Source organism: Grammomys surdaster, unplaced genomic scaffold, assembly GCF_004785775.1.
Source record: "Grammomys surdaster isolate TR1022 unplaced genomic scaffold, NIH_TR_1.0 140, whole genome shotgun sequence".
NCBI classification, from domain to species: domain Eukaryota; kingdom Metazoa; phylum Chordata; class Mammalia; order Rodentia; family Muridae; genus Grammomys; species Grammomys surdaster.
This window is the reverse complement of record NW_021604598.1, coordinates 3,245,098-3,262,312: the sequence shown is the minus strand read 5'-3', so window position 1 is coordinate 3,262,312 and position 17,215 is coordinate 3,245,098. Positions and strand designations below refer to the sequence as shown.

The 17,215-nt window shown below is 41.1% G+C and overlaps 1 protein-coding gene across 2 annotated transcripts in view; it reads left to right on the top strand.

The window, feature by feature from the left end:
* The window catches only part of LOC114618104 (zinc finger protein 420-like), a 36,841-nt gene extending 24,276 nt beyond the window's left edge, over positions 1 to 12,565 (top strand). For both annotated transcript variants that reach the window (XM_028763734.1, XM_028763733.1), the window contains 4 exons: positions 3,149 to 3,275; positions 5,907 to 5,999; positions 8,837 to 8,943; positions 10,071 to 12,565. In XM_028763734.1, the coding sequence (XP_028619567.1) occupies positions 3,149 to 3,275; positions 5,907 to 5,999; positions 8,837 to 8,943; positions 10,071 to 11,126 (1,383 nt within the window). In that variant the 3' untranslated portion in view covers positions 11,127 to 12,565. The remainder of the gene's footprint in view (positions 1 to 3,148; positions 3,276 to 5,906; positions 6,000 to 8,836; positions 8,944 to 10,070) is intronic.
* Positions 12,566 to 17,215: the final 4,650 nt, after the last annotated feature.

Sequence of the window (17,215 nt, the reverse complement as noted above, 5' to 3'; positions counted from 1 at the left end):
CTCACACACACACACACACATATGTATGTATATGAGATACATATATGTATATACGTATATATATATGGAATAATGCTAGCCAATGAAATAAAAGTCTTCTACAATGAAACCTTTAGAAAAAAATTTTCAAAGACATTGAAGAAGACAATAGAAAATGGAAACACACCCCCACCCCGTACTCATGGATTAGTAGAAATAAAGGTATGAGAGTGGCCGTCTTACTAGAAGCAATAGCTTCTGCAGAATCTCAGTCAGAAATCCCCACAGCATTCTTAGAGAGCGATGGCACTGACATGAAGATGAACAGTAAAACAAAGTAGATCTAAAAAAGATTGTTTATAATTACAGACATCTCATATTTGACAAAGATGCCCAAGAGATTCATTGAATAAGACATGGCGCCTTTGACAAATGATGCTGGGAAAACTGTATATCTACACATAAAAGAACTAAACCCTACCTGTCACTTTACATGGAAGTCAACTCCAAATGAATCAAACCCACACAACTGAGCCACCAAAGAAATCTCAGTGACCTGTTTTGTTTTGTTTTCTCCTTTTCTGTAATACTGCTAGGGATCTGAGACCATGGAAGTGGTTATGTGTTCTCTGTGACCCATGGAGACTGGCATACATCCAGGTCCCTTTCCTCTAGAGCTTGGGGATTTAATCTGTATCCCCTCAGGTAGGCGTTGTTGAAGCTGATGCACTCTGCACTCAGGGCAAGCTAGCTGTCAGTAAGGTAAGGAGTGTTGTGCACAGGCTGAGGAAGGGCTGAGGGCCCTCCAGACTACTGGAGCTCTCCATTCACTCTGCCCTGTTCACTCCTTTTGGCAAGCCATATAAAAGCTTGAGTCTTGGCATCAGCAGTGTACTGGTTTTGTGTCAACTTGACAAACGCGAGAGTCATCAGAGAGGAAGGAGCCTCAGTTGAGGAAATGACTCCATGAGATCCAGCTGTAAGGCATTTTCTTAATAAGTGACCAATGGATGAGTACCTGGCCATTGGGGATGGTGCCATCTGGGAGCTGATAACCTGGATTCTATAAGAAAGCAGGCTGAACAAACCATGGAGAACAAGCCAGTAGGCAGCACCCTTCCATGACCTCTGCATCAGCTCCTGCCTCCAGGATGCTGCTGTCTGTGTTCCTGTCCTCACTTCCTTTTGGTGATGAACAGCAGCAATGTAGAAATCTGAATTCGAATAAACCCTTTCCTCCCTAGCTTGCTTCTTGGTCATGGTGGTTTTTTGTTGCAGCAATAGTGACTCTAACTGTTAGAGTGAGTAAACCGTGCTGGGAGTTCCTTCTAGGGAAAACTTCAGTACATTTTAACTTCTGCCCTGATCCCCTTCGAGGAAAACAGAGGAAACACACGTTGCGGGTGTAGAACACCCAAGTTTCTCCTGTGCTCCTGACTCATGTGGACTTGTCTGAGTGGAACAGCAGAGTGTAGGTAACCTCCTCAGGGTGTAGTTAGTGGTTTGGAATTGTTTCATAATTACTTAATACATTGGCCCACTATGGAGCTCTTACCTGTGTGCCAGGGCAATCCAGAATCAGGGTTTTTTTTGTTGTTGTTGATGTTGTTTTGTTTTGTTTTGTTTGTTTTTCGAGGCAGGATTTCTCTGTGTAGCCCTGGCTGTCCTGGAACTCACTCTGTAGACCAGGCTGGCCTCGAACTCAGAAATCCGCCTGCCTCTGCCTCCCAAGTGCTGGGATTAAAGGTGTGCGCCACCACTGCCTGGCTCAGAATGAGTTTTTATATAGTTGTTCTCTAAACTATACAGAACACAGAAGTCTGTCAATCCATGTATACTTTCCAGAAGGACCTGGGCTATGTGAAGATATTTATTGTTTGTGTCCATAAATAAAGGAATAATCAATTTTCTACTATTTAGTGTATTTAAATAATTTTTCATTCATGACCACTGCTCATCTAAGACATTTGTATATGGCTGAGGATATATAGGTATACAAATAGTTCAGGCATTTATACTGATGAAAAATTTAAAAAAAAGTTATATTGAAACAATTCTTTGTTATACATATAATTTTAACGTTAAAGATGAAAGCTAGGTTCCATATTCAGATATGAAAGAGCATGTGTTTCTAACAATACAATTTCTATAGACATTAGTTTGATGCTTAAATGAAGACTATGGAAAATGTTTTCTTTTAATCATCATGTCTCACCGGGGCGGTGGTGGTGCACGCCTTTAATCCCAGCACTTGGGAGGCAGAGGCAGGTGGATTTCTGAGTTCGAGGCCAGCCTGGTCTACAGAGTGAGTTCCAGGACAGCCTGGGCTACACAGAGAAACCCTGTCTCGAAAAACCAAAAAAAAAAAAAAAAATCATCATGTCTCTGAGAGAGAGGAAAATATATTTACAATTAAAACCCTGTAGTTTAAGACATACATGTGAGCCATGGCCTTTCGGGTCGTCTTTCCTGGAGTTGGGTGCTCTGATGGAACCATGGTGGGAAGGGGATGTGTGTGCTCTTACAACAGCTACGCCAAAGTCACCTGGCGCATCATGGGTGAGCACTGCCAGAGACACCCTGGATTCCTACAACACATCTGATACAGAATTGATTTTGGTTCTCACATATTGAGGAAACTTTCAGTATGACATTTTTTTACAACCTCTACATAGATTTATATGATTCCTTGTAGATTCCACAGTTTAAGACTTGTACCTTCTTCCACGCCAATCTCTCAGAATCAAAGTCATGGCCCTGCCCCCTCTACATGGGCTGTGTCACAGTGGTGCTACACAGGGGTGTGGCAGCCCCAACATCTGCCTTTTCATTGATTTGCCTGTTCTTTACAGATTTAATGTCATTTTTACATGATTATATGTATTATCACCTTTGCTCATAATCCTACAGACCATCCACATACATGTATTCTTCTATGGATTTTTGTTTCTGTTGTAATTCCTTGGAAAACTTTCTAATCGTATTTTTTTCAATCAAAAGATTAACACATAAATAAGACTTGTATGTTGATTTTTCTTTCTATCGTGATATAGAATCCAAAACAAGCTACATTTTTAATAAGGCGCTGATAAGACATAAAACACCAAATTCCCAGTTTTGTTCCTATGGCTGAGGACAGCTTGAATTGGAGTCAAATGTGTCATTCTAGGTGTTGGTGTCATTTGAGGACGTAGCTGTGAACTTCACCTTGGAGGAGTGGCAGGACCTGGATGCTGCTCAGAGGACTCTGTACAGGGACGTGATGCTGGAGAATTACAGCAGCCTGGTGTCCTTGGGTGAGTCTGACTCCTTTGTAAATCTCAGCGGTACCAATTGTACAGTTGTTGCTTGTTTGTAATACTGATTTGATATTGTACATTTTTTTGTTTTTTATTTTGTTTTGGTTTTGTTTTTTTTGAGACAGGGTTTCTCTGTGTAGCCCTGGCTGTCCTGGAACTCACTCTGTAGACCAGGCTGGTCTTGAACTCAGAAATCCACCTGCCTCTGCCTCCCAAGTGCTGGGATTAAAGGCGTGCACCACCACTGCCCAGCAATATTGTACATTTTAATCGACAGGGCAATGATGCAATTTATGAAGAACAGTGCAGCTTTGTAATGCGTGTAGTGTCTAGAGATCAGACTGATGTTAACTGATAGTGTATCAGTTCTGGGATCAGCTGTTTGTATCGGGATCATTTAAAAATCTCTCTGATGTTGTTTTGAAATCTTCAGTTGGTGTCATCCATATGCTTACTATAGTACTGTACTTCCTAATATTCCCGGTGAACACTCACCTTCCCTTTTCCATCCCTTCATCCCTGTGTTTTCCCTCGCTGTGCTAATCATTGTTTTCCTATTCGAAGCCACCTGTAGTTTGCAAGTATAATGAAAACTTGGAGAATTTTTTATTTTATGACTGATGTATTTCATCTATGTAGATGAAACTACAACTTTCAAACTTTCCTGGGGAGACATAGGAAAAATGTGTTTGTTCCAAATATGGGTGGAGTTTTATTGCCCAAAGAAAAATTTCATTAATTCTTGGTATACATTCAAGTTTTTTGGCTCTCAGATTTCCAAAAAATAAAACAATATAAAACAAAAAACCAACAACTAACCAAACAATAAACCCTACTCTTGTTAGTTTTTACCCATAGTTTTACCAACCTACACCTGGGCAAAAGTGTGCCCTGGCTGGAATCTCAGCCGAGAGATTCAGGATAGTCTCATCCGGGACTGTCTACCTACCTGTTACATCCAAAGACCTAGAGATCTGCTGCAGAGTTTTCTCATTTCATCCCTGTGACTCAGGCCATCTTGTGTTATAAGACAGTGCTAATCATGCCCAGAAGAGTAGCCACAGTCTAGCCCATCAGAATGCTCTTGTGCTTGTCACTGTGACAGGATATTCTATTAAAGTATGCTTATGAGCAGATTTCCCTGAAAAATACGGATGTCATTTCCTCTGACCATGTGCATCCCACAGTGAACAGTGTTAATGTGTCAGGAGCAGCCCTGCTTATACACTGAAGGCCTAAAATCAGCCATAGGCCTAAAATCAGCAATAGGCCTGACATACATGCCTGCTAGCACCAAGTCTTGGGTCTCTGTGGAAAAACACTGAAACAGATAGCTGGGAGTTATTGTAAACAGCAGCTTTGGTGGAAGGCTGCCAAGCCTGGCTACACAACGGCCTTGTAGATGGGTAACCTTGGTGGATAGTACCAACTTAGATAAAGACAAGTGAATCATAGGCGGAGTCGTAGTGGTCTGTCCCCTGAACCTTCACCCAGCTGACACTCTGTTCTGGAAGAGATCTGTACTCCCCCTGAACACCTACGCTCCTGCGTCATCCCCTTCCCCATGTGCTGCCTTTTTGTGTATATAACCTGTGTGTGGAAAAGTAAAAATTACGATCTGATCAGATTATAGACAGGTTGTCATTCTTTTCGTCTTTGCCTGCTTCCCCCCCCCCTTTCAGGTGACCTCCCCGGACCCTTGTTTAATGTCCTGCTGGACAGGACATTAATGTAGTTTTAGGTTCAGTTTTTAGAAATCATCATAGTATCTTTTGTAGTAGCTGTCCTAATATAAATGCTACCGTATGTTTGTTCAGTGTGTTACAGCTTTTCATTTGGTATCATAAAAATATCATTCTGTCTACTGTTTGGTGATAAGTCATTTGAGGGAAATCTATTCGTTTTTATTTATGAACATATCTGTATATCATATTTAAGAACAACTCAGGCTATTTGTCCAGATCTAATGAGCCCTTTTTCTTTTCTGTCTTTAGATGAATGAGGTCCTTAGAGAGTCTAGAAGTTAATCTCTCACTGAGTAGATACTTTGCCATTATTTTCTCATCCCAGGGCCTAGCACTGGTTTACAAGTAGGTGTATGTGCAGTGAGGCCAGGACTTTACATGGATTCTGGGGATTTGAAATCAGGTCCTCATACCTGCATAACAAGCACTTTTACCTGCTGTGCCACCAACCAATCTCCCTTTTGAGGTTTCTTAAATTCATTAGTTAAAGCCACTTGGGGACAACATTCCAATCATGGAGAACATGAATGAAAACTTACTTTAATAGAAGTTTGTAATTCATGTAGAGCTAGGGTTACAGCTCAGTTGTCAGAGTACTCTCCTAGTGTGTGCAGGGCCATAGGTTTAGTCTCCAATCCACCAAAATAAATAAATAAGTAGAGGAAGAGGAAGAAGAGGAGGAAGAGGAAGAAGAGGAAAAGGAGGAGGAAGAGGAGGAAGAAGAAAAGGAATACGAGGAGGAAAGAAAGACAGAAGACAGTTTCTAAGTCATTCATCATCATGTAGTTTCCAAGATGTAGCTGTTGCCTTCCAGTGGTAGACTTGATTAGTAGGAAATTATCAGTAGACTTGATACAATCTGTACATTATATCTCATTCACAGGGCACTGCATGGCCAAACCTGAGTTGATCTTCAACTTAGAACAGGGACTTGGGCCATGGAGCACAGCAGGAACCTCAGTCTGGAACCTCTCAGGTCAGTGAATGGCTACAAGCAAGAAAGAACCATCAGATATTGGTCATATTAGGCTAAACCCAGTCTTGGGGACAGTTGGTCTCATGGACCAGACTATTGGTTTATTCCATTTTCCCAAAGTTCTTTGCATTAAACTACCAGCCTTGAGTGTCTTTGGGAATAATTTGGTGACTTTACCTGGTGCTCAGTGGTGCTCAGTGGTGCTCAGTGGTGCTTCCTCTCTTCCCTTTCTCACTGTATGTTTTAAGTTAGACATTTACTGACATTATTTCCTCACTGTCTTTTTGACTATTGGTTATCTTTGCAATTATCATGATACTTAGTAATCACACGAATGCATAAGCTCTTAAAATATTCCCCTTTCGTGTGACCAAAGTCCAGCAAAGTAATGATGTGCCACAGTGCAACAACCAACACAGGGATGCTGATCAGGAGCAGAGGGGGAAACAAGGGCCTCACAATTAGATAGTAATAGAGGAAAACATACAGAACAATTATAAGCTCGACACTGACGACCTCTTAGGTAGTTTTATGAGATCTCCAGTTTGTGAATCTTGTGTTAAGGAATGAACCAAGAGTAAAGGCAGAGACAGAAAACATACTCCATGAAATTAGTATACAGTATTGTACAAATCTTGGCCACAGGACAGATATCTAGAGATACAGAATTACAATCACAAATTGCCAGGAGCTGAGAATATTTCCTCAAAGGGCATTATAGTTTAAAAGGCCAGGCTGGAGAGATGGCTCAGCAGTTAAAAGCACTGACTGTTCTTCTAGAGGTCCTGAGTTCAAATCCCAGCAACCAGATGATGGCTCATAACCGTCTATACTGGGATCTGATGCCCTTTTCTTTCATGCAGGAATACATGCAAATAGAGCACTCATATACATAAATAAATCTTTAAATTAAAAAGAAAAAGAAGACCAAGAGGACAGAACATAAGCAGAATATTGAAAACTATAAACAAAAAGTACAGTTATTTTGTTTGTCTTCTGGTTTCAATTTGTTTTTTGAGACAGGGTCTCACTGAACAGTTCTGGCTGGCCCAAAAATCATTATATAGCTCTGGCTGGCCTTGAACTCACAGAGATCCACCTGCCCCTAACTCCAGAGTGCTGTCATTAAAGACATGTCCCACCATACCTAGGTAATATAAGTATACTATCATAATTGATATCTTGACAGAAACTCTGAAATTCACACAGTATAGTCTTAGGTGTTTTAAACCCCAGGGGAAAAGCAAACAAACAAACAAACCCTGCCAATCAAGATTATTCTATGTAGCAAAGTCAAAACCAGAGAACATTATGAATCTGTATAATAAGCATTGTCTTAGTTAGGTTTTCTACTGCTGTGAAGACACACCATGACCATAGCAACACTTAAAAAAGAAAATACTTAATTGGAGCTGGATTATTGTTCAGAGGTTTAGTCCATTATTTTCATGATGGGAAATATGGCAGCGTATATAAAGGAAGATATGTGCTGGAGAAGGAGCTGATGTTATACATCCTGATCCTCAGGCTACAGAAGGGACTGTGAGCCACACTGGGTGTAGATTGAGCATATGACACCTCAAAGCCAGCCCTCACAGTGGCATACTTCCACCAAGGCCACTTCAACAAGGCCACATGTAATAGTACCACTCTTCATGGGACAAGCATTCAAACACATGAGTCTATGGGGGCCATTCATGTTACAGTTAATATTTAATAAATTGGGCTGTGCAGGCCTACCATCAGACTGCCATGCTCTGCAGCCTGAAGCCAAGCTCTCCATAGCTGGAAGCAGCCAGAGGCCACAGGCACACCACAGCTAGAAACGGCCAGCCAGAAACACTGGCCCTGGCACCCACGAGATACCAGCATGGGAGATGGCTCCACCAATCTTCCAGGCTGTCTCCACAAGACTGGGTTGAGCCCAGACCATGCCGCCATTCACACAGTACCTGGTTTAAATGAGACTCTAATGTTTAAAGATTATCCAATAGCTTTATATATTTGGTAATGCTCAAATAACAAGAAGCCCACACAATTAGAGATGTTACCCAATACCTAACCTAGATATTACAACTACCTTAGACTGCTGGAGACATGTACATCTGCTGCCATTTTCCCCTCTCTCTCTTCCTCCTTCCTCCTAGCTCCTCCTCTTCCTTCTTACTCCTCCCATGTTAGCTCCTCCCAAAATACCGAGTTTAATATAGTGGGAAATATACCACTACATATTCCTATTCAAACCACCATATAAGCATAAACGGAATCACTCCATGAATTCCAAGCAATTATTACAGAAGATATTTAAAACAAAGTAACTAAATCTTTTGTGTAAAGACAAGCCACAGCCAACATTTCTCATAAAAAAAAAAAAAAGTCATTCCTATAAAACCATTAGAGGAGCCTGCTGTTCTTTATTAGAGCAAAGTGTACTAATTGGAACACAACAGTGTAGTAGTCTTTCCCTAATCTACGCTGTACTTGGGAGACAGAATGTTGACAACACCTAAGTCTTATGCGTAGCTAGGAGAAGAAGGTAAGACATTCTGCATTCAGATAATAAAGAGTCAGGACAGACAGAAGAGTGAAAGGGGACCATGGCTACAGAGAGACCTACACCTGAGAAATGGGGTTGTCTTGCCTTGTGTTTCAACAGCACAGCAATGCAATAGAGAACCAGGACTCAGCACCTCAATATCTGCTACTGCACAGTGTAATTCCAATCCACTGAAGACTAGACTGTGTACAGTTATAAGAGAATATCTTAAAAGTTCAATGTGTTTGAATTGAATAAATTTGTGCCTAATTCATTGAATTGAAATTTTAAATATTTTCAGGTGTCAACAAAGTGAGTAGCCTGGTTGATAGCATCCAGAAAAGTGATAGCAGAAATTTCTGGCAAATTGAAATCAACAGCCACACATCAAATGAAGAACTGGTTGAAGTAGGTAAAACTGATGTGAGCATAAACGGTGGCTATATGCAGGAGTCTTGATCGGGTTCATTTTCTCTCCTAGTTAAGGAAACATCATGAGTGTAGCCATTAGCATCAAAGGCAATATCAGACAGAGCAGTCAAATCAACCATTGAAGAAATGTTATCATAGGGGTGAGGAAACACAGAGAAAATACCTCTGCAGAGCTGAGGGAACCCTCAGGAGGCTGATGTCCAGCTTCTCATTGATGGTGTGGGGGTTTCCAGGGCATTTAAGGGATCTCCCTCCCCTAATTTAGGGTTGATCAGTATGAACAAAAGAAGAATGGCTAATAGAGCCAATGCTTTGGTGAACATGCATTGATCCATCCTTGAACTCGTTGGAGATCTGTCAGCAAGGAGTTCTACTGGCTGGTGAAGAAGGCCACTAGGCCTTACTTTAAGCTGCCAGGCTTTTATCTCAGATCAAGAGAGTGAGGAAGAAGCTGCCATCTTGGAAGTTCAGTATCTTTATTAGCTAGTTACAGCCCCTCTCCCAACTGTCCATCAATCAGGTATCTGTCTAACTCCAAGTCTCTCAAAATCGTATTTCATAGTTGAATATAAAGAGTGGAAACTATTTTAGAAATGTTTTCTCAGAAACTTACTCTATGGCAAGATGAACTTCTTATTGGTGAACCTGGTAAGATGCAGGCTAAGAGGAATTTGCTAATTTTAAAGTAATTGAACCCTTTCAGTTATCCTGAGTCTCTGAGTATCCTTAACAGCAGCTAATCATGTCTTTCTAAATATTTAGAATCAAGGAAAACCTACAAAGGAGGGCTATTAGCACGGAAGTTGTCATTTGCAGGGGAGCTGTAATGAGCTCAATATATATGGGAAAGTCTTTGATGAGGCATCATTTATTCAAGTCAAGAGGCAGGTGAGGAAGCAAAGTTTCTAATACAATGTATGTGAAATAACATTCTTTGACTAAATTTAGTAAATGAAGTTATGTTTAACAGTAGAGAGAAATATTTCAATGTAGTCATTGTGAGAAGTATCATTAGGAAACCACAACAAGAAAAGCTCAGATAGTAAACTCTACAGGACACTCCCCGTGAATATAAAGATTGTAATAGCTTCTTTTATCTTAAGGCAGAACTGAAGATTCATGAGGAAATCCACAGAAGGACAAAATCCTATGAATGTGAAGTGTGCTTGGAAGCATTGTACCTGAAGCCACAATATAGCACACCTCAGAGAGATCACACATGCGAGAATCCATATGACTGTAAAAAATGCAGAGATGCTTTCTATTCTAAGTCTGCCTTCAGTCACTATCAAAGGCTCGAGAGAGGAGAGAAACCGCATGCATGTAGAGAATGTGGGAAATCCTTCTACTGCAAGTCTCACCTCACTGTGCATCAGAGGATTCATACAGGTGAGAAACCTTATGAGTGTAAAGACTGCAGAAAAGCTTTCTACAGCAAGTCCCAGCTCAATGTGCATCTGAGAATTCACACAGGTGAGAAGCCGTATGAATGTAAAGAGTGCAGGAAAACTTTCTACCGTAATTCTGACCTCACTGTACATCAGAGAACTCATACAGGTGAGAAGCCCTATGAATGTAAAGTATGCAATAAAGCTTTCTACTGCAATTCACAGCTCACTGTCCATCACAGGACTCATACGGGTGAGAAGCCTTATGAGTGTCAAGTATGCAATAAAGCTTTCTACTGCAAGTCACAACTCGCTGTCCATCACAGGACTCACACGGGTGAGAAGCCTTATCAATGTAAAGACTGCAGGAAGGCGTTCCAGTGCAGGTCAGACCTCACTCGACATCAGAGAACTCATACTGGCGATAGACCATATAAATGTAACGAGTGCAGGAAAGCTTTCTACCGCAGGTCAGACCTCACAGTACATCAGAGAACACATACAGGTGAGAAGCCCTATGAATGTAAAGAGTGCAGAAAGGCTTTCTACTGTAATTCACAGCTCACTGTCCATCAGAGACAGCACACAGGTGAGAAGCCTTATGAGTGTAAAGACTGTGGGAAAGCCTTTCAGTGCAAATATGAACTCACTCGACACCAGAGGACACACACAGGTGAGAAACCTTACGGATGTACAGAATGCCAGAAAGGTTTTTACACCAAGTCAGATCTCACTCGGCATCTGAAAACTCACACAGATGACAAACTCTGAAGATATAGAGGACAGTAATACTTAACTGGCATCAAAGAACACACATAAAAACTTTTTACCATAAAATGAGACAATCGCAGAGAATTCATACAAATTCAAGAAAGCATTGATATAAGAAAGGTCCCTACCTCATCTCCATGTATATATCAATTAGTTTAGGGAATGTGAAACAACTCTGTGAGGTCAAATCTTTTGTGACATCATGCAGTATATACAGGTAAATTTCCCTTTGAATATAAAGAATACTAGAGCACTTTTTTATTAAATCATAAAGCGCATTCAATGGAAATCTCATCCAGACTATATCAATATATATGACATGAAAATTTTTGATACCTAAGACAGGCCTCAGTCTACAGAAATGCTCATAAATTTGTTGTAGTGTATAGCAAATGATTTAGCCAGTTACGGCTTTTCATCCTGAGCTGTGTGGGAGGTCTCGGCAAGACTCACTTGGACTTGATGTCTAATAGCATAGCAAGACATGAAATCAAAAGACCAAGGAAAGCTCGGCACGGTGGGCACTCAGGGAGCAGCGCCATATGGAGCATTGTGAGTTAGTGCTTAACTTCTTCAACATAGTGTGTGCTGGTTCAGTTAGGGATTACAGTGAAATCTTGTCATTAAAAAAAAGTGAGAAAGTGTTAAATGGCAATAAATCCCACATTGTGGTTAAACTATAAGAAAGAATATCAGCAACTTTTAAAATAATACTTGAAACCTCAGCTGATGTCAGAAACACAACAGAAATACAGTAAAGCATCGGACTGAGACAGGCGAGCACAGGTGCCACATTACATCATCAGTATAGTGACTTCGGGATTCAGCTGTAGACACACAGTAGGAACCCCATCAGTCTACAGGTTATTAAAAACTGCACTCACACATTAGCAAGCATGATATCAAGTGCGATGTGAAAATGAGTTGAGCTTGAGTGTGATTCAATCACACGTGTGTGCAGCACACACATTTCCGGTTCTCGGTGTGAGAGTTCTTACACATCATCTGGAGTTTCGACATTCATGCCCATGAGTCCATTTTTAGAAACTATAAGCAATCTAGAAGAAGTTACAACAAATTAATCATCATTTTTGAGTGCTGTCAGTGAAATCACACCTCGTTTAGAGAGACAATATGCACGCCAGGCTGACTTTGAATTCTTTGTACCATGGGCGGATCTCGTATTCACAGTCACACTGATTCATGCTCTTGAGAGCTTGGATTAGAGGAATCGTCTTCCATGCAACCATATATGTCTTTTTATATGTGGCATTTTCAGAGAAATTTAACATTCTTGTACGTCATAAATTTGGAGGAGAAAATTCAGTTTATGTAACTTGCATGTTAATTTCCTGATGGAATTGTCTGAGATGGCACTGGAAATGAAGCATCCTACTGTATACTACCAAATAAACACAATGGTATTTCCAGCAAGTGTACATTAAGCTTTGGCTTTGGTCATTTACTCTTCTTACAACTAGTTTGGTAGTAGTGAGTGAATGTAGCGGGCAAAGACCACCAGTGCTAATAAACATCTGTTTCTACACAGTTACTTCTCACAACATGAATTTTTCTACATGTTATTGTTTTTGTTCAAATTTTGCCTACAGAACACTCAACATGACCATATGGGAAACATGTATACTTTGTATAAGAAACAATAATGGAGGAAAATGGAAGTGGCATGGTGCATACCTTTGTATGTGTGTAGTCCTGATTGGAATGTTCAGTATACATTAGTGAGATACACAGACTATTGACAATAGATAGATAGATAGATAGATAGATAGATAGATAGATAGATAGATATTGGGACTTATTCTATTCATTATCTTTCTGTCACTCTAAGTATCAGACACAAATTAAGATTTGAAGTAGTTGTTTTGGATTGTGGTTTCAAAGGATTTTGTTCATTGTTACTTTGTCCCAGAGCAGAATGAACAATATTATGGTGACAGGTGGTTGTGGTAGAAGAGTTTCCTCACAATACGACAGGAAATGGACCAAAGAATAGACTATGTACCTATTACATCTTCTAAAGAACGACCCTAATTATATAAATTTAATTAGACAGTACCTCTTAAAATTTGTATTACTTCCAAAAACAATGCTCAAATTTGAGTTCAAGTTCTATAGGAAAAAATTTATGTTAAACCCAAAATGCATGTCAGGCAGTGGTGGCACACACTTTAAATCCCAGCCCTTGAGAGCAACAGGCTGGTGGATCTATAATTTTGAGGTCAGCCTAGTCTACAGAAATAGTTCCAAGGCAGCCAGGACTACAAAAAGAAACCCTGTCTTAAAGGGTTCTTTTAATTAAAAAATAATAAATAAATGAAATACACTACAATAAACCAAAATACACTACAAAAATTTACCTTTAATAAAATTCTATTTACAAATTGTTGAATCTGATGCCTTTATAACCTGTTATGTTTTTTCTGTATTCGTGCATATCTAAATGCACATGAATGGACTGTTATAAAACTGTCCCATAAGTGAGAGGAAAAATTCATTTCTAACATGTTTACAAAACAGAGCTGCTGTATCCAACTGGAGCATCTTTTTTTTTTCTTTTTTTCTTTTTTTCTTTTTTTTTTTTTTTGGTTTGTTTGTTTGTTTTGTTTTTCGAGACAGGGTTTCTCTGTATAGTCCTGGCTGTCCTGGAACTCACTCTGTAGACCAGGCTGGCCTCGAACTCAGAAATCCACCTGCCTCTGCCTCCCAAGTTCTGGTATTAAAGGTGTGCGCCACCACTTCCTGTCGCATCTTTTTTTTTTTTTTTAACTGTGATTAATTTTTTTTTTTTAAGATAGGAGGGCATATAATGTATTTGAGTTATGGTTCCCACTCCTCCCACTTCCTCCCACTTCCTCCAACCCTCCCAAATCTACATCCTTTCTTGCTCTCTTATTAGAAAACAAACAGGCATCTTTTAAAAAGAAAAACATAAGAAATTAAGTTAAAATAAAAACAAACAAACCTGAATAGGACAACAAATGAGCAGAAACACAAAGAGCCAAAGAAAGAGCCCAAGAAACACACATAGATGTACAAACACACGTTGACACATGCAGAAATCCCCTAAAAATGCACATTGAAACCCATAGTATATAAGCAGAATACCTGGAAAAGGCTAAGAGGGAAAGGTGGGGTGGGGGATGAAGCATCTTAACATAGAAAAGTAAAAGTAAGGTACATAATCGTTCCCCGCTGTCCACTAAGTTAAAGTCCTTGACATCAACAACTCTCACTTCATCCTGTTAGTTGTTGGCATGCCGACTCTGCAGTTATGTCCCCTTTCTTCCTTCTACCTTTGTGTAGAATAAAGAGAAAGATAGAAATATGTTTACCAAATGTTATCTTCTGAAGACTATATACATTTCATTTTCTAGTGTAGACCCCTCAGCGTATGCCTTAAAGGAAAGTGGTAAAATGTAGTGGGTTGACATAAAAGGCTAAACAAATGGTAAAATCTCACCCTACGTGATATTATATGGCATATGTTTGTATGTGTGTGATATAGTCCCTGGTGTCTTTAAAGAGGAAAATATTTTAGAAGGTATCATTAAATGTGTTACTAGATGTAGGACCATGAAGGGGTCTTGGGTTTTGGTAGAGCATTGGCTTGGAAATGGCCAGAGACCCTGTAAGGGACGGAATACATTTCCCCATGCTCCCAGAATCCAGGCTAACACATGGGCTACATCTCCATTAACAAGGACCTTATGTTTCGCTAGAGAGGGCATGACTGCAGGCCTCAGACCCTAGAGATATTTACATACTAATGAGATACCTGAAGGCCAGAGAGCAGAGCCAATTAAGCATTCTTCCCCAGACCCTTCCCCCTTCTCCCTCCCTATTTAACTCAGGTCTGCCCTGAGTTTCACAGGGGTGCTTCCAGATCCATCTACCATCCGCCATGAAAATAAACCCTTTTGGAACCATAGACTTTCTCGTGTCTTTGGGGCCCGCCATGGGAAAATGCGGAGAAGACCTTTAATGCCCAGCCCACAGCACCGCACCTAACTTCCCACCTGGAGGACCTCTCTGCATTCCAGCCACGGGACCGCATCTTCAAGCAAGCTAGCCGGGCCTCCAAGTCTGCTAACCGAGTACAGTAGCTGAGTCTCTCCCAAGGGTGGTCCTGGGGCCTCTTTCTTCTCTCCCCACCTCGTTTCTCTCTGCTGTGGGTCAGATGGTCACACACCCACATGACCCCAGTCTCGGTCCTTCGGTGGCCTCTCAGCTGCATCTGAGAGCCCAGGGGCTAGAGACCAGTCAGTCCCCAGCCACCTCCTGGCCTGGGGATCCCCAATCCAAGAGCTCTGTGCCCCCACAGAACTTCAGACTGAGTGAGAACTCCCCCTGCCGGGCAGGACCCCATAGCGCCTGCCTCATGCTGGGCGTGGAGTGAACTCAGTCAAGATTCCCTTGCCCCAGTCTCTTTAGAGTCATGGGAATCACAACAGCCCAACAAGATTCAAGAACCCACGCCCGTGCCCACATATGAGCTAATCATTCCCTGCAACTAGATGTGGTAATTTAATTGAAATGCATTGGACATTAAAAGTTATATGGGAAAGTGTGAAGCAATAATGGCCATTGTAGTATACAGAATTACTCTTATTTCTGGAGCCAGGGATGCCTCAGGATGCTTATCTATGAGAAATAATGTTCACAATTTATTCTTCACTTGGTTGGTCACCCTGGTCTGTTGGGAGCTGACTCTTAACTGAAAGCAGCCATCATCTTTGCAGCCATCTCGAGCCATATACCCTGACAAGAGACTTGTTTTCAACAGCCCACAACAGCTGAGCACACTCTGATAAGCATTTTGTTTTGCTGTTTAGTGCCACCAGCAGCTAGGTGCACGTGGTCTCCATGCTGCTAACTAGTGCACGTGGTCTCCATGCTGCTAGGCACATGATGTAGTGCCTTCAGCTGAGCTTGTCCATGAGGGCAAGGCATGTGGTAAAGGGTATAAATACCCAGGATTTCCTTTCAATAAACGAGACTTGATCAGACTCTGTCTTGTCTCCATTTTTCACGTCTCTTGCCCCTCCATCCCCACTCTCTCTCTTGCTAGACCCTGACCTTCAGACCAGAGCAGCAGAACCAGCCGTTACAAAGTAGCAGAATGGGCTGGTCTGCATGAAGTTATTTTGAGATGTACCTTAATTGAATCTTTATGCCTATATCATACCAATATTTCTTCTAAAGGCCTTTCAGGTCTATGTAAATATGTCTATTGACATTCTAGAATGATTCTTCAGCAGGCATGGAAATAGTCCTAGAAAGGTGTGTGTGTGTGTGTGTGTGTGTGTGTGAGAGAGAGAGAGAGAGAGAGAGAGAGAGAGAGAGAGAGAGAGAGAGAGAGAGAGAGAGCAGGTTGAATATTGTGCCCTCACGTGGGAAGGGAACGGGGAATGAGAGTTTAGTAACCTCCTGTATGAGTTACTTTTCTGTTGCTATGATAAAACACTATGACCAAGGAAACTTATAGAAGAAATAGTTTATTTTGACTTATACTTAACAGAGGCTTAGAGTCTGTTCTGTCAGGTGGAGATGGCAATCCTCACAGCTGGGTTAGAATGCTGAAACCTCACATCTTCTAATGCAGACTTGAAGCAGAGAGAGAAACCTGGAACTGTTGACAGTCTTTAGGCTCTCGAAGCCTACATCCAGTGACAGACTTCCTTCAACAATGCCACATGTCCTAAACCTCCCCCACACATCTCCACAGCTGGGCATGCCTTTGGAGGACATTCTCATTCAAACAACCATGCCTCCATGTCCCACTGGAGGACACATAGAAAGAGCATTAGCTGTCAAATAGCTACCCACTCCAGACAGCACTCTTACCATTCGATAATATTGGTGCTTTAAGAGACCAATATTCTTCTTCCTGTCCATCTTTTCTCCTGTGCCTAGGACCCGTTCTCTTCACAGGATCCCGATGTCTGCAGGGCCAGTATTTGTAGGTATTTATGTGCCTTCCATCCCTACTTTTATTGTTGTTGTATTTTTGAGAAAGGGTCATGTTATGTTTTTCTGGCTGTCTTCAAGTTTACAACTTACTTGCTTTG